General features: G+C 49.5%; 1 protein-coding gene across 1 annotated transcript in view; it reads left to right on the forward strand.

Annotated features, from left to right (window-relative positions):
- Positions 1-1,052: 1,052 nt before the first annotated feature.
- The window catches only part of LOC116950164 (lysophospholipase D GDPD1-like), a 35,385-nt gene continuing 10,469 nt past the window's right edge, over positions 1,053-25,968 (forward strand). The window contains exons 1-6 of the mRNA XM_032967707.2: positions 1,053-1,530; positions 13,483-13,525; positions 18,916-19,051; positions 19,871-19,916; positions 20,949-21,070; positions 22,887-22,976. Coding sequence (XP_032823598.2) covers positions 1,386-1,530; positions 13,483-13,525; positions 18,916-19,051; positions 19,871-19,916; positions 20,949-21,070; positions 22,887-22,976 — 582 coding nt within the window. The 5' untranslated portion in view covers positions 1,053-1,385. The remainder of the gene's footprint in view (positions 1,531-13,482; positions 13,526-18,915; positions 19,052-19,870; positions 19,917-20,948; positions 21,071-22,886; positions 22,977-25,968) is intronic.

A 25,968-nucleotide genomic window follows, 5' to 3' on the forward strand; every position in this document is an offset into this window, starting at 1 on the left:
CAACATGATGCGTTACGCATTGGATTTCAGCTACCATACGCTTGTGTCCGGCAACACGCATCGGCGTTCAGACATCACCCGCGAGCTTAAAAAATCATCGCGTCGACGATTGCTATCGCAGCTCGCGACTTCGATTAGCGTCGTTTGTTGACTCGTTAAGGTTAAAAGACGGGTTCGGGCGTGAGGACGCGCGGCAGCGGCTCCACGGAGCGACCGTCCGATGGCCAAGGGGTGGTGACGGAGCCATCGCCGAGCGTCGCGAACGCGACGCAGAAAGACGTCGACCAGAGGGGAGACGGAGCGACGCGTGGCTCTCAGTGGCATCCCCCCCCACTTCCCTCTCCCCACCCCCGTGGATTCGTGGCATCGCGTGGTCGTGATGGAGACGGGTGCCGTGTGTGTGTGTCTGTGTGTGTGTGTGGGGAGCGGTGGTGGAACGGTTAGCGCGCTGCGCTATGAACCTGGCGACTCGGGTTCGATTCCCGCTCAAGGCCAACAGCGGTGACGATTATCTGAACCGGTCCTGGACCTCCCCTAGGTCGGCTCAGCCTCAAATGAGTACCTGGTGCGGTGTGTAAACATTGCCACTAGGGAGACAAAGGCGGTCGGGCGTGGTGCTGGCCACCCACCCCCTCGTGTACCGTTCCGGCCTTCATAGGTGCTCGCTAACAGCACTTGCCCCTACAGTCTGTTAAGGCTATATGGGGGATCTTTGTCTTTTGTGGACTTCTCGCGCATCGCACGCAGGCAAATCGTGCGAATCGGAGGTGCGGGGGTTGGGGTTTGTTAGGACAGCAAACTAAACTCAACAACAACAAAACACAACAGTCCTAAAGAAACGCGGTTTCAATCTGGAACGGCGGCGGCTTGAGCAAGATTTCATCCAGCAGCGGATCGATCGTGGCTTGTGATAACGAATGATGATTCAACGTCAGTAATTCGAGTTTTGAAAACCATCCTATTGGTGATATCAACATCTTTACGAGACGCACCTCACCCCCTCCCTCCCCTCCACGCCCCCGCAGAGGTATGTGACTGAAACACCACCCACCTCTCACAGGTGTGTGTGCGTGTGTGTGTGCGCGCGTGTATATATAAACACGGACTTACCCGCGTAGCCGTACACACACACACTGCTGAACAGCCCGAGTGTTGTGAGCGAGCACAGAACAAACACACACAGACACGCGCGCGCGCACATAAAACGCATAACCAGGCACGCGTACCTGTCACACGTCTAGGCACGGGGCTCGTCAATCTCAAGGAGCGCGCGACGTTCGTCTCGGGCTGAAGGGTACACGGTAGAGCAAACGAGAAACCCGGCGAGTGAGTAGGCAGGCAGGCAGGCAGGTTGACGGTGCAGTTTGCGGGATAGGTGAGACGGTATGTGTCTGCCACTGCTGCTGTACGTGGTGGTGCCGTTGCTGGTGGTCTACGCGGTCGCTTCGATCTTCCTCCTCAAGAACCCTGCCGTGCTGCACAGGAAGAAGAAGCTGCACTTCCACTGCAGGCACATCTCCCACCGTGGCGGTGAGCAAGCAGCCAGGGCAACCCGGCCACATGCGTGCACCTGTACACCTGAGTAGCTCTGCGTCCTGTACACCGAGAACACCTGTGCACACGAGTACGTAAATACATACCTCTGCGCATGAACACCTGGGTAGCTCTGCACCTGTACAACGAACACCTATGCACATAGACACCCGAGTAAACGCTACACCTGTGCATCTGAGCCACATGAACACCTGCCGGAAATGAACACTCGCAAAAACGTGAACACTTGCGTAACCTCAACGCGTGTTCACCTGAGCACCTGGGCAGGCGGCCATCACCTGTGAATGCACACACGTGTACACCTAAATACCGGCGCGCATGAACACCCAACACATGATGGTCGTGCGAAAGCGATCTCACAACAGGCAGCACGGATGAGACGGTACAGTAACAAACTGGGCAGTGCGAACTTGGCAGTACAGATAGGACCACACAAACGACACAGCACAGACAGCACAAACTGGGCAGTGCGAACTTGGCAGTACAGATAGGACCACACAAACGACACAGCACAGACAGCACAAACTGCAGGGCAGTGCATGTTAGGCAATGAGTACAGATGAGACAGTACAGATCAGACAGACGAGGAGTACACGAGACTCACAGTCCAAACGAGACACTACAAACTGGGCAGTACATACGAGACTGAGACTATAAACAAGACGCACAATACAGCACATACGAGACTGAGACTATAAACAAGACGCACAATACAGCACATACGAGATTATACACAGTCCAGACGGGACAGGCCAAAGAGCGAGTTTATATATATATATATATAAAAAAGCATCGATTATGTTAAACAACAGTAACCCGGATTCGCGTATCGTGGGGAGTATCGAACAAAAATAATCTCAAGCCTCCCGTAAACCACGTGACTCATTCTCCGCGCCGCCCCCTGTGAAAACAGACGCCACTCCTCTGCGCAGCAGCGCCGAGGCTCTGATGCAACCACCCATCCTCCCCATCCTCCCATCCTCCCCATCCGCCCCATCCACCTCATCCACCCCATCCTCCCCATCCACCCCATCCTCCCCATCCTCCCATCCTCCCCATCCTCCCATCCTCCCCATCCTCCCCATCCTCCCCATCCTCCCCATCCTCCCCATCTTCCCCATCCTCCCATCCTCCCCATCCTCCCATCCTCCCCATCCTCCCATCCTCCCCATCCACCCCATCCTCCAATCCTCCTCATCCTCCCATCCTCCCCATCCACCCCATCCTCCCATCCTCCCATCCTCCCCATCCTCCCATCCTCCCATCCTCCAATCCTCCTCATCCTCCCCATCTACCCCATCCTCCCCATCCACCCCATCCTCCCCATCCTGCCCATCCACCCCATCCTCCCCATCCTCCCATCCACCCCATCCTCCCATCCTCCCCATCCTCCCATCTTTCCATCCTCCCCATCCTGCCCATCCACCCCATCCTCCCCATCCTCCCATCCACCCCATCCTCCCATCCTCCCCATCCTCCCATCTTCCCATCCTCCCCATCCACCCCATCCTCCCCATCCTCCCATCCTCCCCATCCTCCCATCCTCTCCATCCTCCCATCCTCCCCATCCTCCCATCCTCCCCATCCACCCCATCCTCCCCATCCTCCCCATCCTCCCATCCTTCCCATCCTCCCCATCCTCCCATCCTTCCCATCCTCCCCATACTTCCCATCCACCCCATTCTCATCTCTCCTGAACCAAATTGTTCCCGTTTTCCCCCATCCCTTCTCCATACTTCCCCCTCGCCTGCCCTGTTATTTCTCATCTCTCTCGCCCTTTCCCGCTCCCCCTTCTCTTTCTCCGTACGGGCGTGTCCCCCCCCCCCCCCCCCCCCCACGTTGTGACTTGTTACCAACCTCCCCGTGGCGGCGTTGATCCGCGGGCAATAAGTCGGGATGCTATAGTTAGTTTGACAGCGAGACTTCCTGAGTGGCATTGACCGAATCTCGACCGCAGACCTGAACCACGAACCCATGCTCGCGTGGGTGGCAAGGGAAAAACGTGTTTTTTTTTCGTGCCTAGTCCGGGTGCGAGTGGTGGTTGGGGTGGGGGGGGGTTGTGTACGTTATGCGTACGCGTGCGGTAGGTAACGACGGTCAACGCGAATGGCAAATATATCAGCAACAACAAATAACAAACACACAAAAAAAGGCTGCGGGATCGCGCGCGGTTTCTGTGCAGCCGAGCGGGGAGCGTTGAACGTGTCCTTGGGGTCAACGAGAGTTGTTCGACCCGTACACTTCACCGCCCCGGTCACCGTGGGCTGGCGACGGTCAGGGAGCATTTCACTCGTCGAAGGTGCCGGACCTGAGCGGTTTTTTGGAGGTCGCCGTACGACCGATTGGGCCTCGACTCCTCGACGTGCCTGATGGGAAATCGGTGGGGACCACCCAACCGTAAACTTCGCAGGCTCAGCCCCGCGTTTAGCTGCCGAGATGAGACGGGTCAGGCAGCATTCCGGGTGACTGGGTCGGTCATGGGGAATGTTTTTGTTATCCGAATACGTTTGCTTTAAGTGACGACACCCTTGTAAATTTGAACACGCAGTAGGCTTTCGCGACCAATGTTATGCATGATACAGAAGGTTTGTTTTTTGTTTGTTGGGAGATCCCATTGAACAGTAACAGGTACTGCTCTTTTAGTGCACACAATCGGCCTGGAGGTACACGAACAACGCGCGTGCATAATGCACGCTGATTACCATATAAATAGCGGAACCGGCAATGGATACCCACAGTCATTTATATGTGTAATCATTAATCCCCTCCCACGCTTCGCGCAAGAACAGCAAACGAGTGACGTCATCACATCTACCCCGCTTCTATTTAAGGAACGAAACAGGAGGATTTCTCCACATACTCTGGCTTTAGCCTGATTGTAAATGTTGTGGCTTGGCTCTCCAACACACAGGTGTTGCTGTACTAGTGACAAATTGGCCACGTTATGTTTACTGTGGCAAATCTTACTAATTGGCTGTGTCGGGTGGTGGCGGGTTTAACGAAAACATATATCTAAGCGATCTAACACAACAACAACGTGTATTATGGACCTTTGTCATGGGCAACACGGCCATTGGAGTTAGAGATATTGCTTTCAAAGGTTGCGACTCCACACGCTGTGCCAACAGTCGGCACGTTTTACTCGGGGCCTTGCCCGCGTGCGAGAAAGCTGTCACGTGGCCTCGCCCTCCGAGCGTGCACCTAGCCTGGCACGGTCGCCGCGGTGACGTCACCGCCACTTGGTTGGGGTGCTGTAGTTAGCAGTTGCTGGATTTTTGTTGCGTGGGTGGAGGATTTATATCGTAACTTAGCAAATGCCCCCGAGTGAGTTTTCGGCACGAAGTGTGAGTTGTTCATATTCATTATTACATGCTCTGCCAATGAGGGCAGAGGTTATTACCGCTGTGTAGATTTCTCAGCCACGGTTTAAAAACGAATTCCTGTAACTTTTAACTCGTCCGTTAGTTATTAAATTGCCAGGGTGATCGTGGAGGGGGGGGGGGGTCAGGTTTTAGTGCCATGTGAATTCGACTATCTAAGTAAGTTCGACACACGGCCGTGGCGAACGACAATGCGAGCAAGAGTGATATTTGAACCGGTGATGCATGGAGCCTTCACCACCAGCCTGCGCTGGCCAGCGTGAAGTATGGTTTAAACAATCGCCGTGACCGACGCAGCGCGAGGGTTGACAGCGGTGGATTGACAAAGGCTACATTCAGATTATTATGATGAATATTAAGTTTATTAATAGGGCGCTGATGGCGTGACGGTGATTGTACAATCGGATCATTTTGCTTGGGAACCCACTGAAATGTGGCAGTGGTTATGTAATGGATGTCGGTGGTGCTGCTCGTGGAACAACAGCACTTGCCCCAACAGGTTGCTGATGCTACACGCGGACGAGAGGGGGGACCTTCGTCGTTGGTAATGTCCGTAGTGTGAGTTGTTTATGGACTGAGGATGGTGACGGTGGTGGTGGTTGTGTTGTAATGGTGGTTGTGTGGTGGCGTTGATGAGACGATGTGGTTTTATAATGATTGGTGGTTGTTTTGGCGATGGTGGTGGTTATGTGCTGGAGGTGATGGTCAGACTCAGAATCTCTATTTATACTGGAGGAATCCGATAAGCTATGAAGCTTTTTTTCACAGACGTCCAGTAGGGGGGGGGGGGGGTCAGAAAGTTACAACAACAAACACGATAGGAGTGATTGTATCGGTTTTCAGAGTACATACTGTAATCAACAACACACACAACCGTGCACCGAGTGTCCAATAGCGCTCAGCCTAAGCATTTTGAAAAACCACCAGTTCCTGAAGAACTGCATTGTGGCCATCTTGCCTTCAGTCACCATCAATGCACTGAGCAAAATGTGAACCTACGAAAGTTTAAATAATGCATGACACGGAGAGCTTTTGTAATAATCAGTGCACATTGTTATTCTTGGTTCTTTCGGTAAAGTCACGTTGAAGGGAAACAATACAATAATAAAACGTTGAAGGGAAACAATAAAATATTTAGTTTTGTCCCTTCAACATGACTTTACCGAAAGAACCAAGAATATGAATCACTGCAGTCACGAAAGCTTTAAATCAAAATTTAGTGCACATTGTTGTTTATTGTTGGAACTATTTGGTTTCCGGTCTGCAATGATATTTTTGTACAGTGTATAGTATTGTTTTGCTCCTCGTTTACAGGTTAAATTATATTAATCGTGGCGCTGCTGTTGCTGAATATGGAAAAGTGTGATGCTTACAACGGTGGGCTTCAGATTATTTGGCTGCTATAAATTTCCACATGATGAGCCACTTCGTTGAGCTATCATTTGTGGCCAGGTCGCTTCTGAGAAAGAAGCTAATAGCTCAGTGGGCTTTACCCGATTAAATATAAAAAAAAACTGTTTAGTTTTAATAGTATTTTTGTGATTGTCTTACCTGTCCTATACTTTGCACTCCTATCGTTTTTTTTGTATCGTGTGATATTGCAACATTCTGACCAGCCCCTACTGGATATCTGTGCAAAAGAGCTTTATAGATCATCGGACTCCTCCACTATAAATAAATATCCTGATTCTGAGGTGACAGCAAAAAGTGATTTATGCTTTGTGGTGACGCTGCTGCGACTGTTGCTGGTGACTGTATCGATGTTAGGTAACATGGGTCTGGGATTGTGATCGCCCTTAAATTCCATACGGGTTTAACGACTTGGCAGTGACTCATTCCTCCTCCCCGTGGAGACGTCCCCGTGATCTCTTCAGTTCAAAACCTCAGTGTTGCTCAGCTACCGCCCGCGGCATCTGCTACTCAAGGACCCAGGAACATTGGGAGGCAAAACGGGCTGCAAGTGTTGGTGCTGCATGCCTTTGCAGGGGACAATTTCACATCGCACACACACGTATTGCCCCCTCGTTGTGAAGTATTATGGGACAATATATATGTACAAATATATAAACCGACCCCGATTCAACGTTTTAAAAGAACAAAATCAAACAACACGCTTTAATCTTGATTTGAAGCTTTCGTGACTGCAGGAGTCCGTACTCTTTGGTTGTTTGGGTAAAGTCACGTCGGTCGAAAAATAAAATAAAACTAAAAATAAAATTTTGATGTAAAGCTTTCGTAACTGCAGGGATTCATATTCTTGGTTGTTTCTGTAAAGTCACGTAGAAGGGAAACAATAGAATAATAAAAATATAAAACAATAAAATTCTCACGACGTTTCGACTGCAACACAAGCAATCATCATCAGGTGTGAAAACCACAGCAAGAAAATTTGAAAAAAGAAAAAATATATCACGACGTTTCGATCGCAACACAAGCGGTCGTCCTCAGGCGGAAAAGATTATCCAGCAGTGTAACTGCTGGACCAGTGAGAGAGCTGTTACAACAAGAGGTTATTTATGTGGCGATGAGCAAGCAAGCGAGATCTGAGCTGGAAAGGAATTCCATCCCCGGACGCAAGCACGTCAGTTGTGTTAATGGGGGAGATTAGGGAGAGATATAAGCATGAAATTAATGTAACTGCTGCCGCAGACACAACTTAGTTTTGTAGACACCCAGGGTCTTGCATGTCAGGAATGAGATCCTTTACAGATGGGATCAAATCACGGAATTTGTGTACTGTTTTGAATCGGACTTGGATCTTGTGTTTGTTTAAGATTTGGAAAATATTTTTGGTAACACCTGCTATGTTTGGCAAGGTGATGGTTTTAATTGGGTCCTCAGATGGTTGTCTCCCCATGGTTGGGGCTACAGCTTTGCGGATTGTGCGGTCTGAGTATCCATTCATCTTGAGGGCTTGGTGTACGTGCTCCAGTTCACTGGCTAGGTGGGGCTGGTCGGGGATGCAATGGGCCCTGTGGTGTAGTGTTTTGATGAGGGAGTTCTTCTGAGCCGGATGGTGGTGGGAATCAGGTTTTAGATAGGAATCCATGTGGGTGGCTTTCCTGTAGACAGAATATCCCAACCAGCCATCAGGCCTCTTCTCGATCAAAACATCCAGGAATGGTAGCTTGTCATCATTTTCCACTTCCATGGTGAATTTAATGGATGGATGTATGGAATTGATGTGACTGAAAAACTGGTTCAGTGCTGGCTGGCCATGTAGCCAGATGACGAAAGTGTCATCTACGTTTCTCTTCCACAGGTAAGGACGTAGGGTGGATGTCAGGATGGCATCTGTTTCAATTTCTCCATGAAAACATTAGCTACCACTGGTGATAAGGGATAACCCATAATGGTACCTTCATTTTGTTTGTAGAATGTACCGTTTCAGATTAAGTAAGTGTTGGTAAGGCAGTACCTCACCAAAGTTGGTACATCATGATTCAGTCCCTGTTGGACCAAGTCTTCAATAATTGCTATGGTGTCAAGTACAGGTACCTTGGTGAACAGAGAGAATACATCGAAGCTGACAAGCAAATCATCTGGAGACAGTGAAATGTCCTTGATTCGAGAAAGCAAGTGAGCTGAATTAAGTACTGCTGAAGTTGTCTTGCCCGTGAATGGAAGCAGGGTCTCAGACAGAAATCGGGCCAGTTTGTAGGTAGGTGAGTTGATGGATTTTGTTGTTGTATGTGGTTTTATCCATGATGACCGTGGCATTGCCCTTGTCGGCTGAAAGTATGACAATGTCATCTCTATTTCCAATTGAGCAAGTTCAGAGCGCTCGTCCCTACTGATGTTACTAATGGGTATCTTAGTGTTTTTGAGGATGGCGGCGATTTCAGATCTTGCCACGTCTGCTGAGATGTGACCTAAACCTTTGAGGGCTACGTCATCCTGGGCAATATCATCCAGTGGGATGTGTTTGGGGGTGACTGCAAAGTTCAGCCCTCTAGCTAGAAGCGATTTTAGGCTCTCGGAAATTGGGCTGTTACTCTGCTTGATTACAATCTTGTTAACATCTAACTTTTTAATGTGTAGATCTGGCTTCTTTTTTGACAGGATGTTGAATTTAGCAATTAGGATAACTTTACATTTGGTTGACATTGTCGCGGCAGAAGAAGCAGTCATGTTATCTACAAGGTCCCAATCAGATGTGGACATTTTTTCTGTTAATGCTAAGTGTGATTGTAAAAGACATTTAGTCATCGACCTTTTCGATGTTTCCAAAAGCAAATTGAGCGGCAGCATTTCTTTCAGACAAGCAAACTCTCGATCAGTTTAGACCTTCCGGGTCTCATCGGCAGTGAGGTTTGTGAGTGCTCATTCATCTGCACAGCCAGCGGCATTCGTTAAGCAAGCCTGACTGCGCTGATGAGACCCACAATATGGAAACTCGATCTAGAGTCTGCTTGTTTACATCTCATATTGCTTGGTTGATATTGGTCGGGCAAGTGAATAAGATGTTGGCTTCAATTGCCTTTATTTTTAATGCAGAAACTTTCGTAACTGCAGGGATTCATATTCTTGGTTCTTTCAGGAAAAGTCACGTAGAAGGGAAACAATAAAATAAAAAATATATAAACTTGCTTGCTTGTGTTGCAGTCGAAACGTCGTGAGAATTTTATTGTTTTATATTTTTATTATTTTATTGTTTCCCTTCTACGTGACTTTACCAAAAGAACCAAGAATATGGTACAAATTTAGTTTGCTGGCTTAAGCTTTTAGACTTTGGATCTATTTTAATTATTTCATATATGCTGTACTGGCAAGGGAGGTTCAGAGTATACATTTCATGTGGATCGATGGTTCAGCAGTTAGCGCATGGCGTAATAAACTAAAAACTAAACTATTTTATTTAACCAGATAAAGCCCACTGAGATACTTTTTTGTTATAAGTGCCTTGGTCACAAATGACATGTCAACGAAGTGACTTATCACGCGGACATTTATAACAGCCAAATAGTCTAAACGCATGTTTTTTTGTAAATGTCGAGGGAAAAACCAGAGGACTTGGAAAAAAAAAACCCACGGGACCACGGGGAGAGAGAGAGAGAGACATTCAAACTCCAAATATACAACAGGAGTCAGGGTCGAGATCGAACCCACGACCTCCTGCATACCAGGCGAGGAAGTTAACATCTCCTAGCCATCACGGCAGCCCCAATGAACCCGGTCGACCCAAATATGATATCCCGCTTACGTACAACATTAGTGGCGAGTGATATCAGAGACCTGTCAAGCTCCAGTCTTGATGAGATCTGGCGCATCCCAATACGGTTTTATCACAGGCTGGTAAACATTGCCTGCTACACTAGAGCAGGGAGAGAGAGCTCAGCCTAGATTGTGTAGTTGTAATTGCAGTCATTATTGCTCTGAGCTCTCGAGTGTAATTGAAAACTAAATTTGTGCTCGCTTATTTAACCGCACAGCGGATATTTTAATTTAATTGGGTTTAAATGGCAGCGGTACGTAACACGTGTACGTCCGTGTGTGTGTGTGCGCGCGGCTTTCGAGGTGCACCTAGCCTGGCACAAGCGCCGTTGTGACGTCACTGCCACGTTTTGGCAAACGACGGTTGTTGTTGTTGTTGATTGGCCGTCAAATGCAACGTGCTGGCATGAGCACGAGCACGACGAGACTGCCCACAGCAGTGGTACCCGATTTATTACAAGCACGGAAGAAATGACGGGGCTGAGTAATTCCTCGACTGAAAACAACGAGCTTCTGAATGCGTCAGTCGAGCGCTCGAACTAACGTCAGCCTCTCCAGTGCCGGGTTACAGGCCTCTCCATGCCGTGTGGATCGTCTGGGTTGTTTGCAGTGCCGGATTAAGCTTAGTGCGGGGCCTGTAGTATATGTTATTAAGGCTGTCCTAAATAAATAAATAAACACTTAAATATTAAAACACTAAAAAAAAATTACTTGCACAGTAAATTAATTATATTTTTCATTTGCTATACAGTCAGATAATGCGACAAATCGCTAACCTTAAATACCCAGTCGTTCATAAAAGTTGAAGGCAGTATAGTACTATAGTAATAGAGCAAGTGCAGCGTCACTGAACCGGAATTGATAGCTTGAAAGCATTTAGCGCGGGGCCCTTGAAAGTGCGGGGCCCGTAGCTACTACAGGATAATCTGGCACTGGTTGTTTGGCCATACTTCACCACGCATTGTACGGGGTTGGTGAAGAGGGAGCGGCTCAGGGAAATCGGATTAGAGGTCACCTCTCCCACCGACGTTAGCCGTGGCCGGGAATCGAACCGAGTCTCACCGGGTTCCTAGCGCACGAGTGCGCGGTGTCCCAGAACGTGATGGAGCGCCTGGTTCTATTATCTTGTTTATAATTCATGGGGAGCTGTCGTGTCGCCGTTAGCGGGCGACGCTACGCTACGAAACCCAGCGACCCGAGTTCAATTCCCAGCTTACGACCAACACCAGTGATGGAATATCTGAAACCTGTCCTGCCCCTCCCCCCACTCCCCACCTCACCCCTTAGGTCGACTCAGCCACAAATCAGTACCTGGTACGATGTGTTAAAAACCAACGAGGGAAACAAAGGCGGTCGGGCGTGGTGCAGGTCACTCACCCCGAGTGTGTGCCGTGCCAGCCTTCATTAGGTGATTGCAAACAGCGCTTATCCCGGCAATTCCGTGAAGGCTAAACAGGGAATCTTTGTAATGTGTGCACATTATGTTCAACGAGGCGCTGGCGCGTGAAGCGCGCCAAACTTTCTCCCCATCGCGATCATAGACCCCACGTGTTGCTCACAACTTCAATTAGCAAAGCGAATGACGCTGGCAAGCGATACGCATTCGCCCGACGTGTCTGTACGGTTTAAATTCTCATACACGTAAATGTCGGTAGCACGTGCGCGTGTTTGTGTGTGTGTTTGTGCGCGTGTGTGCACGTGTGTCTTCTGTGTGTGTCTTGAGTGGGGAGCGGCGGTGTAGCGGTTAGCGCTACGCTGCACTACGAACCCGGCGACCCGGGTTCGATTCCCGCTCACGACCAACAACGGTGACGAACATCTGAATCGGGTCCTGGGCTCAGCCACAAATTAGTTCCTGGTGCGGTGTGTAAAACATCGCCACTCGGGAGACAAAGGCGTCCGGGCGTGGTGCTGGCCACCCACCCCCTCGTGTGCCGCGCCTGTCTTCATAGGTGCTGCTCGCTAACAGCACTTGGCCCAACAGCCTGTTAAGGCTACACGGGGGGCGGGATCTTTGTCTTTGTATGTGTCTGAATAAGTCAAGTTGGCACAGTACAGGGCACAATACAGGGCACAACTGGTGCATCAGTCGGTCATCTCAGTCGGTCAACCCATGGCACCACCTGGACCCGCCCTATGACCTCCTGTCAGCAGCGAGCCTTCGACACTTCACGTGGCCTAAAAGTGCACCTAGCCTGGCACAGACGCCGCGGTGATGTCACCGCCACTTAGTGGCTGTTGTTGTATACGTGTTAGGTTTCATTATTAGGGTGCTCGCTAACGGCACTTGCCCCAACAATCTGTTAAGTATAGACGGGGGATCTTTATATTTTGTTTGGTTTTGGTTTAGCCGTGTTTGTTTATAGTAGTAGAGAGTTAGACTGATAGCTTTAATCTACAATGTCTTATGGTTGTTATTGTTTGACTTGCATCCCACTGGGAGTTTTGCACACAGCGTTGAAATGCGGTGTTTTTTTTCTGGAAGACTTTGCTGTTTTTTCCTGGATTTTTCTGTTGCGTGTAGTCACTTTAAGATGTTTCTTGTTCGTGTTTTTGTTTTGTTGCGTGTTGCACCCGAGTCAAGAGCCGCATGGCTCACAGGGTTATCTCCATACAGTATATATAAAAGGCAAAGTTGTGAATATGTGCGTCCGTTCAAAATGTTTAGCGTACTTCCCGACATGCAACAAACTTTAAATTTGCCATGTGGGTACTTTCCAGACTGTACACCATGCAAACATTATAAAAAATAGACTTGTGTTTTTTTGGGTGGGGGAGGGGTGCAATAATATATATTTTGCACGGCAAGTTAGCTGTGACGTCACATCAGTCATGTGACCCGCGCATGTGGAAGCGTCACGCAGTGTGCCTGTGACGTCACGCACCCCCCTCCCCCCCACGTAGCCCGTGCATTAATCCAAGACAAGAATCCAAGTCCCGGGCGAAGCCGGGTAGTAAAGCCTCGTACCTAATAAATGACACTGATTACTTCAGTACTGCAAGTGCCTTACGTGTGAAGCTACCCCACCCACATTTACGGAAGTGCTCAAACAAGACACGTGGGCAAGCCGACAGGCAAAGCCCTGCCTGCAGTCCGTCATCGCTGATTGCTCTTTACATTAAAAAAAAACACACAACTTCAAGAGATTAAATCAACAACAGCGGCCTTAAAAGGGAGCACACATTATAATCGGCGTCGTTTCGGGAGATGAAGGAAAACGCAATACTCGCTCAACTGACCCCTGACCACCTCGGCAGACACTGTGTGTGTTGTATATATATATCTCTCTCGCAATCGTGCAGTACTGATCTCATCTGTTGTGTGCGTGTGCAGGCGCCGGAGAGAAAACCGAGAACACAATAGAGGCCTATGAGAAGTGAGTTACAATCGTGGTGGGCGCGTCCGCACTCATTTTTTTCCCCAACTTGACTCACAATTGCAGAGAGCCTCCCTCCGCGTTACCCGCAATGGCGATGTGGGCGGGGCGACTCAGCCCACATCACTTGACGCGAGCAACGTAACGACCTGCTTTTGTGACGTCACAGAGATGATGACGACGACGATGACGACAACGATGCTGTTGCAAAGTCAGCGGTTGGCACGAGGCACAACGGTGTCGTAATTCAGTGACATTATGGACACTGTTGTGCACATGACACGGACAGTTCGGAAGGTAAAGCACAAACCTTCTGCTTGGTAACTTAACGGGGGCCTTGAAAGGGGGAATTGGTTGGGGGCAGGGAAATTGAAGGGGATTGCATGTCGAGATACAAGCATGGGAAGAGCGGGAAATGGAGGATGATTTGCAGGGTGGAACGGTGGGAATCCGTTGGGAAAGGTGGAGTGGGGATGGGGGGGGGGGGGGGGTTGGCTGTAAGGAAGCGGGTCAAAGGGAAAAAAAGGGCTTGAGGGACATATATCGTCGAAGCGTGAGAGTTCGGGACGCTTGGAGCGAAAGGGATCCTTGAAGACACGTGTCTCTTGTGCTAGAGGAAATGAAGACCCCTTTGAGTTGAAGGCTACCCTGTCGGGTTGTGACGCCTCAAGTACACGGGGCAAGCACGGCACAACCCAGAGGAGCTCAAGGGCCGCTTTATTATCGAGGGTGCATTTTTCTGCGAATATCAGAATATTTATTTATACCGGAGGAGCTGTTAAGCTACTGTTTCACGGATGTCCAGTGCGCGGCAGAGTAAGAACGCTCGAAAACAAACAGTACAAAAGCACGACAGGAGTGCAAAGTACAAGAAGAGGAAACAAAATCACCCAAACAGATACAAATAAAACTAAACCATTCCCATCCTACCAGGCAAACACCACTGAGGTAATCACTTGTTTGTCAAAAGCGACCTGGCCACAAAATGACAGCGCAACAAATTGCCTCATCGTTTGGTCATTTACAGCAGCAAAACAATCTAAATACTAAATTGTCTAAACGGAGGTCAACCGACCAACCACGTGGCAAAGCTAATTTAGTAGATACAGTAAATGCTGCTCTTCTACCGCCGATTGCATGGAGATGCCGTCAAGAGAGTCATATGGGGCCATCCATAAATGACGTCACGCATCGGGGAGGGGGGGGTTTGAGAAATGTGACGTCACATCAAAATGCGCAACTTTAAATAAATATAGGCAACACGTTTTACTTTATTAAATAGACTTTTTGAATAAATGTTTTCTCCTACAACAGCAGAGTGCAGCGCCACATTAAATACGCACTGCAATGACAATAGTTTAAAGCGATTTGAAGATTGTTTTCTTTATTTGGGGGGGGGGCAGAGCTTTGTGACGTCATATTTGAGGGGGGTCTGACTTGTGACGTCGTGTGACGAAGGGGGGGGGGTCAAAAATCGTCCAAAATCGCGTGACCTCATTTATGGACGGCCCCTATATGCCTACACACCCTACATACAATCATACAATAGAGTCAGTAGGAGCTACTGATTTAGTAGTATCTACTATAGAGTCACCTACACATCCTACATACAGTAGAGTCAGTAGTATCTGCACACATGGGGGGGGGGGGGGTGGGGAGAAGAGGACATGAGTGGGGGCGCGGCGGAAAGCGCTGAGAATCCCTCCACAGGAGGAGGGCTTCTCAGCGGAGGGCTTCATGAAATTTCTGCCCTGTGCTTTATATGGGACATGGATGGATGCCGCAGGAGTTGGTGGAGGCTGCGTAATGAACACGGCAACCGAAGTTCGATCCCCAGCCACGGCTCACATCAGTGGCGAGCGATATCTGAACTGCAAGGTGTTGCCCTCCCCCGCTCCCCCCGCTCTCTACTTTACTTCGCCATGCGTCGGTCAGCATGGTGAAGTATGGCCAAATAACCGAGACGACATGGGGACGGCCTTCATCCAGCAGTGGATTGGCAAAGGCGCTGTCATTTTTGACTATTATTATAACACGATACACATTAAAAACAAATATACAGCACATATTTCGTGCTGCGCTATATGTTAACATCACGGAAACTCAAATCTATCAAAGACTAATTTGATTGCTGACATTTCCAGACCCAGCTTTTAGGACAGAGTTGGCATCAAAAGACACATTCATTTTTTTATTATTGCGTGCCCTGCAGTTCTGTTTGAGGATGTTTGTTCATGCAAATAATAAAGCCAATGTAAAGTGCGAACCGCGACATGGTTACCGTGCCCTGTTTGGGGAAGTTATCGCGCCTTTCTGTATTCGTAACACGCGAGCATTTCGCAACAGCGGAACCGCGTTATCTTCTTCATCTTGACTTGAGCAACACACGCATCGTTCTATCCTATAACGTACAATGAACAACATAATCACGAAATGTAACATCATCAATGTCATCATCATCAATCATCCACGCACACGTTGCATCATGATCTATTATAATCTACGTTCAATTCAGACTTGTTATGCACTTTTCAAACGCTGTTTTGCCATCATACTACAATAACAATACTCAACACATTATAATAACACTGTAGCCTTAAAGAAAACGCATACGGTATTTAAAAGGTGGCGGTTTAACCAATGGACTTCGATAGCACTCTTTACGCGTTTTCGGGAAATGGAATGTACGTTCACTACGAAGAGTGACCACATCCCTAAACTTTGCCACTTACATATTTTCCCTTTGAGGTCAACGGTGTTGCTATAGGGCGAACGTGTCGGATGTTTTGTTGTTGTTGTTGTTAATTGTTGATTGTGCACCATCACTGCCATCGCAGCAGCAACAGCATCGCCAACTGTCATTGTAAGATCACCATCATCGTCGTCATTCGTTGCACGGACATCAGCATCAGCAGCACCACCATCATCATCAACGTCATCATTCAGCCACCATCAGCTCGCATCGTGCACCCTGTGGATGCGCCGAGCGACGTGCGGTGAGCGAGGTGTCAGTCGGGTGTGTGCGGTGTGTACTTTGCGTCTCTTCGCCGTCAACACGATGCCACTCACTTGCGTACGCTCACTCATCTACCGTGCGCCTCTTTCTGTCTCTCACTATAAATCCAAGCTCCGCAACATCTTCCGATATCGCTTGCCACGGTGGGCTAGGAGATGTTAACTACCTCGCCTGGTGTGCAGGGGGTCGTGGGTTCGATCCCGACTCTGACGCCTGCTGCTGCTGTATATTTGTAGTTCGCGTGTCTCTCTCCACGTGTTCGCGTGGACTTTTCTCCGTGTGCTGCGGTTTTTTTCCCTCCACGTTCAGAAACATGCGTTTAGACTATTTGGCTGCTGCAAATTCCGTACGGTGCCTAAAGATGTTCAACATACATACAAACTAACTTCTTTTGCACCGTACGCAGCCAACTGTGCTAATCGGAGGTGTGAAGGCAGCACTGCCTCGGCGTCATTATTCATGATTTCATGACGATGCTTGTTTTTTTTTCACCTGGGAAAGCCTCACCGAGTCCCAGGAGAGTCCTGCCAACGTTTCACAGCGAGTGATAATTTACATGTTTCTGTATTATACATTCAAATTGAGTAAATGTGTCCTGGTTAAAGATCTACAACATTTGTCACCGTGACGCCGGCACAGAATGGTCAAACCCCTTGGGAACGCCGTCACGGGATATCGAACGTCCACTTGGGGATGCGGACGCCGCGCAGTATGTCTCTTTTACCGGAAAAAATACACCCGCGGTATTAACCAGGGCGGCCGTTGGACTCGAACCGTGAATCTCTGCAAACCGGGCGGCCAAGGCGCTGTCGCCGCCCCACCGCGTTATGTTTACGACCCGCCCACGGGGTGTGTGTGCTGTGTGTATACATTACAGCTCTCTCTCTCTCCACGTGATTCATTTTAGTAATTACCTGAAACTACCACTTTGTGGTTTGTCTATCATGTGCTGGGCAGTTGAACGACAACAACAACAGCAACAACAACAACAACGTAGTGTGTGTGCATACGTCCGTGCCGAGCTTGGCGAGTGAGCGAGTCAGACGCGGCTTCCAGGGGTCGCCCGGTGAACGTGTTGCCTGGTGAACGTGCGAAACGGGCCGCCAGCGAATGATCAAAAACGTGCGGTGATTGTTGGTTACTCTGTGTGCCCCCACGGTTTGCTGCGCGGGCTCACAACACCGAGACCCACGTAGGCGTGCATCGAGGCCCATCGGCTCACATGGGACACCCATCGGCTGACATGGAGTGGGCAGCGGTGGGCTCTACGATCGAAGTGCCAGAGCGGCGTTGCTATATGAGCTGACTGCAGTCACTCTGTCGGCTATTCGTGACCGCGCATCGGTGTAGCAGGAGGTAGCTGCGTCTGCCATGGGATGTTCTCGCGTGGTTAGGTACGAGGCCATTGTTTTGCGGAGGTAAAAAGTGAAGCCGGGATGTTCTTCCGCTCGTGAAGGGCATCGTTGGTCTTGTCCCAGGTTGCTCTCCACTGTGACTCGGCTTTTGATGAGGATGGCGCGCTTTGAGGACTTCCGCTCGATCCCACAGTGCGTGGATTTCGGGTCCCTGGTGTTAATCGTATCGTGACGACTGTTTTATACTCCCTACCTCAAATCACCAGTGACGAATGGAGCACGGAGCGTTGTCCCTGCCACGAGGTCCATTGCGGCTCAGAGGGCAAATTCCACAGCACAGGAGATGAGCCGAACACTGCTGAGCAAGCTGGCTTCGAATCTTTTGAGTTGTATCCGCCCGTGATTAAACCGGGTTCTCAAGCGTAGCGAGGTGATGGCCTCAGCCCGGTCAATAATAATGAATGCACGCACGCACACACACACACACAAAAAACTACTCTTCAAGCTGAATTTGGTTTTCACTTTGCCATCATCAGCAGCCATGTTCTATCAACTGCATCAATTCAAGCAAGGCCGACCATGCTGACGGGCCACTGAGTGTCCCAAAAATCGCTCCAGAGGTTCCTTGTACTGAATCAATGCTGCTCAAATGATGCCCTCCCAGAAGGCCGTATGGCCTGACGGAATGTGTCAAAAATACCTTTTAATGTTTATTTTTTTGTTATCTGGAGGGACAGGTACACGACGAAGGCGCGCAATCTCTGCTCGTTTATTTTGTCACAGTCAGGACGGTAAAAACGATGACACGACAAGAGCTGCCCTTGAAGGACCCACCAGCTGTGTCGCTTGTCAGACGGTGGCGGCGGTGGCGGTGATAATGATGCTGATGATTGTCACACCATAAGAGCTGTCCGTATTGTGGGGGTCGGGTGGGTGTGGAATGAGCGTCCGGCCACGCCACAGCCTGCGGGATCTGACAGAAAGAAGGAAGCGACCTGTGGCGATGTCTTCTGTGTCAGCGCGAGGCAGGCCGGCACGCACGTTCTGGAGCTCGACGTCCAAGTCACCAAGGACGGGGTGATCGTGGTGGCGCACGATGACGACCTCCGGCGGGCCACGGGCAGATCGCAGCGCATCCGTGACCTCAACTTCGATGTGAGGTCAAGGGTCATTTGTGGGGGGTGGCGGGGGGGAGGGTGGCAAAGGGAGGGAGGCGGGAAAGGGGGAACTGTGGGGGGATACGAAGTCGTGTGCATTCATGCAGTTTGTTCTCCTGTAACGCGGTAGTTGCGTTCCTGAAGAACACCGCGTTATGGGAAATTTGCGTGATAATAGACAATATATAACATGGGGTAAAGCACAGTCCGCGATAGCACGTGAGATGCGTACGCAGGCCGAACAAAGACTGAGGCGCGTGGGTAGCATCTAGAAGCATCAGTCACGTCATATCCACTTCGCATCCGCGCTATAAGAAAATGTGTTGCCTAATACATTAATCGCGTTATATACAGTTCGCGTTACGAAAACCACACGCGTTATAGGCGAATGGACTGTGTTACACAAGATCAGCCCTCTTTGTCAATACACTGCTGGATGAGGGCCTCACCCACGCCGTGCGGGTCGCGGGCTTTGTTTGACCGCTTATTTCTTCGCCAAGCTGATCGGTGAAGACGGTGGAGCACAGATTTGGGAGTACCAGCTCTGCCGCGTACAGCAGTGGCCCAATAGCAGAGGCCTAAAGTAGCGGACGCAAGGTGGGCACTCATCGAAGGACTAACAAGGCCCAAAAGAAAGCCTGCTTAGCTTTCCAGATGTAATGAGATTTGGCGAATTGCGAGCGATCTGGCCGTTAATGTATTCATGTTCTAGGCACAAGTTTTTTGTAAGAGCAAAGTATTTCATGAGCCACTGTGCTATGTACCGTGTATGTTATGTGTATCGTAAGACACAAGTCTGTGTTTCTTTTTCTTTCAGGAGCTGCCCATATACAAGGACAAACTCGAAATCACATTCGACCAAGGTTCACTGCGTTTAATTACTGCACAAACATTATTATTATTATTATCATTTGTCCTGCTGGGTCTAAATGCAATGGTTTAACAATACATTTAAAGTGATTTCCTGCTTAAATGAGCATTGATGCAATGGTCATCTCCTGTTTACAGCCCTGAGCCAGTGGTGTATTTCCACATTCCTATGCCAGGGGCGAGTCTAGCCCGCAAAGTTGTACTAGTTTTTATCAGCCTCAGAGGGATGATAGGCGGCCTCAGAGGGATGATGGGCTGCGTCATCCACTTTATAGAGTGTGAATTTCTCAATCTTCCGATTGTGAGCTGCTCGCTGTAGCACTGAGCCACCTGACTGGATAAATAGTCCCACGCATAACGTCTCATATATTTAATCTCAGTAATTTTTCTATTGAACTGATGCAAAACTTGAAATATTAATTATTCAGCATGCCATGGACATTTGGGCTGTTTTTCAACATACTTTTACCCAACCCACGACCTCCTGTATAGCAGGCGAGGTAGTCGACATCTAGCCACCGTGGCGCCTGCTGGAGTAAACAAGTAGACGCTCAAGTAAAGCGCACTTGTTAGAACTCGAATAGAGATAAAGATGATCGTCATGGCCAAGCCGTTGGTGCCACCGAACCTCGCCTGTACCATGTGCCACATGCCGCCGTGGCTGCCCTGTTATGGCCACGTGACCTCCTAGATCGGCCCTAACAGTGTCCCACCGTTTGTTCTTTGGTCTCCCCCCACCACACACACACTCTGGTGAATTGCAAATCCAGTAACCGGATGAATAAAAATGAAACATTCAACGTTTTCGGGTTGCTCGCATAATTAAAGATCGGGGAGAGTCACAGACAGAATCTGTTTAGACTGGAGGAATTCGATGAGCTATGAAGCTCTTTTTTCACATATATATCTAGTAGTTTTTACGGTTCTTCACAGATGTCCAAATTCATTAACCGCAGAATGACGATGTTCAGGGCTCGAGTGCCGGCTCGGTTTGGTCACGTGTCTCTCTCCGGTGTCTCCCGCAGGCCACTTCAACAAGGCGTCCAAAGACCGGAGAATCCCCACGCTGCGTGAGGTTTTTGAGAAGTTCTCCGATCTGGCCATCAACGTTGAGATCAAGGAGGACAACGACGAGACCATCAACAAGGTGCCGCCCTCTCTGGATACGCACAGAACACTCAGGTGTCACCCACACCAGCTGACCGGACACTAACCCTACCCCTAACACTAACCACAGTAAACAACCAGACACTACCCCTAACACTAACCACAGTAAACAACCAGACACTAGCCCTACCACTAACACTAACCACAGTAAACAACCAGACACTAACCCTACCCCTAACACTAACCACAGTAAACAACCAGACACTAGCCCTAACACTACCCCTAACACTAACCACAGTAAACAACCAGACACTACCCCTAACACTAACCACAGTAAACAACCAGACACTACCCCTAACACTAACCACAGTAAACAACCAGACACTACCCCTAACACTAACCACAGTAAACAACCAGACACTACCCCTAACACTAACCACAGTAAACAACCAGACACTACCCCTAACACTAACACTAACCACAGTAAACAACCAGACACTACCCCTAACACTAACCAGAGTAAACAACCAGACACTACCCCTAACACTAACCACAGTAAACAACCAGACACTAGCCCTACCCCTAACACTAACCACAGTAAACAACCAGACACTAACTCTACCCCTAACACTAACCACAGTAAACAACCAGACACTACCCCTAACCCTACCCCTAACACTAACCACAGTAAACAACCAGACACTAACCCTACCCCTGACTCTAACCACAGTAAACAACCAGACACTAGTCCTAACACTAACACTAACCACAGTAAACAACCAGACACTAACTCTACCCCTAACACTAACCACAGTAAACAACCAGACACTAACTCTACCCCTAACACTAACCACAGTAAACAACCAGACACTACCCCTAACCCTACCCCTAACTCTAACCACAGTAAATAACCAGACACTACCCCTAACACTAACACTAACCACAGTAAACAACCAGACACTACCCCTAACACTAACCACAGTAAACAACCAGACACTACCCCTAACACTAACCACAGTAAACAACCAGACACTACCCCTAACACTAACCACAGTAAACAACCAGACACTACCCCTAACACTAACCACAGTAAACAACCAGACACTAACCCTACCCCTAACACTAACCACAGTAAACAACCAGACACTAGCCCTAACTCTAACCACAGTAAACAACCAGACACTACCCCTAACACTAACACTAACCACAGTAAACAACCAGACACTACCCCTAACACTAACCAGAGTAAACAACCAGACACTACCCCTAACACTAACCACAGTAAACAACCAGACACTAACCCTAACACTAACCACAGTAAACAACCAGACACTAGCCCTACCCCTAACACTAACCACAGTAAACAACCAGACACTAACTCTACCCCTAACACTAACCACAGTAAACAACCAGACACTACCCCTAACCCTACCCCTAACACTAACCACAGTAAACAACCAGACACTAACCCTACCCCTGACTCTAACCACAGTAAACAACCAGACACTAGCCCTAACACTAACACTAACCACAGTAAACAACCAGACACTAACCCTACCCCTAACACTAACCACAGTAAACAACCAGACACTAGCCCTACCCCTAACACTAACCACAGTAAACAACCAGACACTATCCCTACCCATAATACTACCACACTAGGCAACCAGACACTAGCCCTATCCCTAATTCTAACTACACTACACTAGATAACCAGACGCTAGCCCTACACCTGATATCAACAACAGCGGCAGTCACGGGGGGTGGGGGGTCAGAATAACGTGCCCATAACGGACCTCGTGCGTGCGGCCACTCTGCGCCACTGAGGGCTTCGATGTCCGTGCTCCGGGCTGCAGGTGGCGGAGTTGGTGGAGGAGTTCGGGCGGGAGGACCGCACGGTGTGGGCGAGCGCCATCTGGGAAGTGATGCTCAAGTGCCGGGTGGCGGTGAGTTCTCGTCGGCGTCTCCGCTCCGTGCGTTCGTGCGGGGGGGCGGGGGGGGGGGGCGGGGTGGCGGTGTTCTCTCGCTGCCGCCGTGGTCGCTGCTCCTTGGAACTTCACGCACTGATCCCTACCGCCCGTGTTGAGGAATCCGATTCGCTACGAAGCTCTCTTTTTTTTCTTTCCACAGATGGCCAGTAGGCCTACGAGACTTGTCTCGTTGTCCCACCCATCATCCCACTGCGTTCGACCACGACCGCCGCACAGGACTAAACGCTTCTCTTTCTGCTTTTTCCCCTCTCGCACACTGCTCGACTTTCAGATTCCCTTTCTGTCTTCTCTTCTGCCCAAGTCGTTTAGAACAACAACCTTTTGCTCAATTCCAAGGGGCGCGTTAATTTGATCTGTTACTGCTTTGATCGGGGGAGAGAGGTGTGGCAGTGGCAGAGGCGAGCAGCTCGCCGTTAAAAAGGTTGCAAGGTTCAAATCGTGGTTGGGGGTTGACTCAGGCCATCATCGCACCGGGGTTGATAAAATCAGTAGCACTTCATGGGGAAGTCAACAGTACAATAATAGGGTTTTTTCCCCTTTTTTCTGGCAACAAAACTGAAACCTTTTTACAAGGATTCATGTCTGCATTAACCACAATACCTGCAGTCAAAATGCAAACAAATAACATACTATGATAATATATGCATTGTCCTTGAAACTGATTGGTCCACACTAAGGGGCGGCTTTCTTTTGAGCCTCGACCCAATTGGTGCTCGACCACATGACGCCAGAAGACATGAATCCTTGTAAAAAGTTTCAGTTTTGTTGCCAGAAAAAAGAGGAAAAACCCTATTATTATATTTTGGTACTGGCAAAGGAGGTCTAATGCTGAAGTCAACAGTAGTTGTCCTACGTATAGAAACGAAATTAAACTATATTTATTTTACCAGGTAAGGCCCTCTGAGCTATATCACTGTTTTTTTAAGAAGCGACCTGGCCACAAATGATAGCTCAACGAAGTGGCTTATCATGTGGAAATTTAGAGCAGCAAAATTATCGAAACGCGTGATGTGGATTCTAAATGTGGAGGAAAAATCCGAAGGACTCGGAGAAAAATCCACGCGACCACAGGGAGAACACGCAAACTCCAAATATACAGCAGGCATCAGGGTCGGGATCAAACCCACAATCTCCAGACTCGCCGCCCGCCACGGGTGAGCGGAAGTTCCACCATTGCCTCGGGGCTGTAAACAGGCGATGTGCACTGCCTCAATGGTCATTTAAGCGTGAGATCACTTTTGGTTCGTACGCTTTCTATAGTGCTGCTTGTTTCTGGCCGCTCGACGCTTTGAGCCTGTGGTCCTGTGAGTGCTTTCCGCCCATGCGCTTTCCATTGAAAGCATCAACTCCGCAGGAGGGAAGCCGATGGATGGGGCAGCTTCCTGACGAACTTTTTTTAAAATGTGTATTTGGTGTGGATCAGCTATGCTAATGTACCCGCCCTTTTGTTTTGGTTTATGTATCCAAGGTGTGAATTTCTTTTGATGAATTTTGCCAATAGAGGGCTCCACGGTGATCTGTCTTCGTGTGTGTGTGACTGTGCGTGTGTCTGTGTGTGACTGTGCATGTGTCTGTGTGTGACTGTGCGTGTGTCTGTGTGTGACTGTGCATGTGTCTGTGTGTCCGGAAAAACAACCCCCTATCTCCTCGCGGTGCCAGACGGGCAACTCTGTCGTGGACAGTGCTGTGGGGGGAGGGCCAATTCCAATTGGCCTCTCCCCTCATGGCGTCTGTGACCACCACATTGGCTAAACGGGGGCTCTGGATGGGTGCGAGGGGCTGGTAACCCCTCCACCTTCAATAAATTACCACAAAACCACGAATGAAATATGTAACTAATAAGCTTGTGCCAGAGGCCCCGGGGGGACAGGCGTCTATGACGTCTCCTGGCCAAACCCCAATTGGCAGAGCCAGGAGATTGAATCTCCACCCTCGGGGCTCCTCCAGAAACAACGAAAAGCCACTTCGTGTGGCCACGTGGAATGTTCGAACGCTCACTGCGGAGATGCTGCCACTCCTCTGTCAGGAGTTGGACCGGTACCGCCTGGATCTCTGTGGCATTCAGGAGGTCCGGTGGACCGGTTCTGGCTCCTGCCACCATGAGGGGTGGACAGTCCTCTACTCGGGGCAGCAAACTGCCAAACAACAGGGTGTGGCTCTTCTTTTGAACAAAAGAATGAAGGGGGCGTGGGAGCGTGGCGGTGAGGTGTGGGAAGCTGTAAGCCCCAGGCTACTTTGGGCTCGCCTTCCCATCAACCGGAGGCGAGGAGTGGTGGTCGTGGTTACTTATGCCCCCACCGAAGACGAACATCCGTGGAGGGATGCAGGCAAAGCCGATGAGTCAGATGCCTTCTATGACCTCCTGTCACAGGTGCTGGCTAAAGTGGCCCCTCGGGATAGAGTCATCTTGTTGGGTGACTTCAATGCCCGAGTTGGTCATGATGCTGGCACCTGGTCTGGAGTGATTGGAGGGCATGGGCCAGATCAGCTCAATAACAACGGTAGGAGGCTGCTAGATTTTTGTGCAGCCCTTGGGCTTGTAATTACCAACACGCTGTGCCGGCATCGGCGCATCTACACAACATCATGGATGCATGCCGGGTCCAAGCAAGAACATCTGCTGGACTACATAGTGACGGACCAGCAGATGCGAGCCCATGTCCTTGACACCAGGACCTACCGTGGAGCTGATCTGCCCTCTGACCATCGACTAGTCATCTGTAAGATGCGCCTGCCATTCTTCCACTCCGGTGGTGGGTGTACACCCAGGACCCCATTCCAACCTAAAGTGGCCTGGTCTCAGTTAGCTGATGAAAGTTGCAAGTGAGAATTTCATCACCGCCTGCGGCTGGGGTTGGCATCGTCCCCCACTCCACTTGATGTTGAGGGTAAATGGGCGAGGTTTAAGACTGTGACTCAAGCAGCTGGAATGGCTGCTTTGGGTATG

This window comes from Petromyzon marinus, chromosome 38, assembly GCF_048934315.1.
Source record: "Petromyzon marinus isolate PM22_M1 ecotype Great Lakes invasive population chromosome 38, UKy_Petmar_22M1.pri1.0, whole genome shotgun sequence".
Lineage (NCBI taxonomy): Eukaryota > Metazoa > Chordata > Hyperoartia > Petromyzontiformes > Petromyzontidae > Petromyzon > Petromyzon marinus.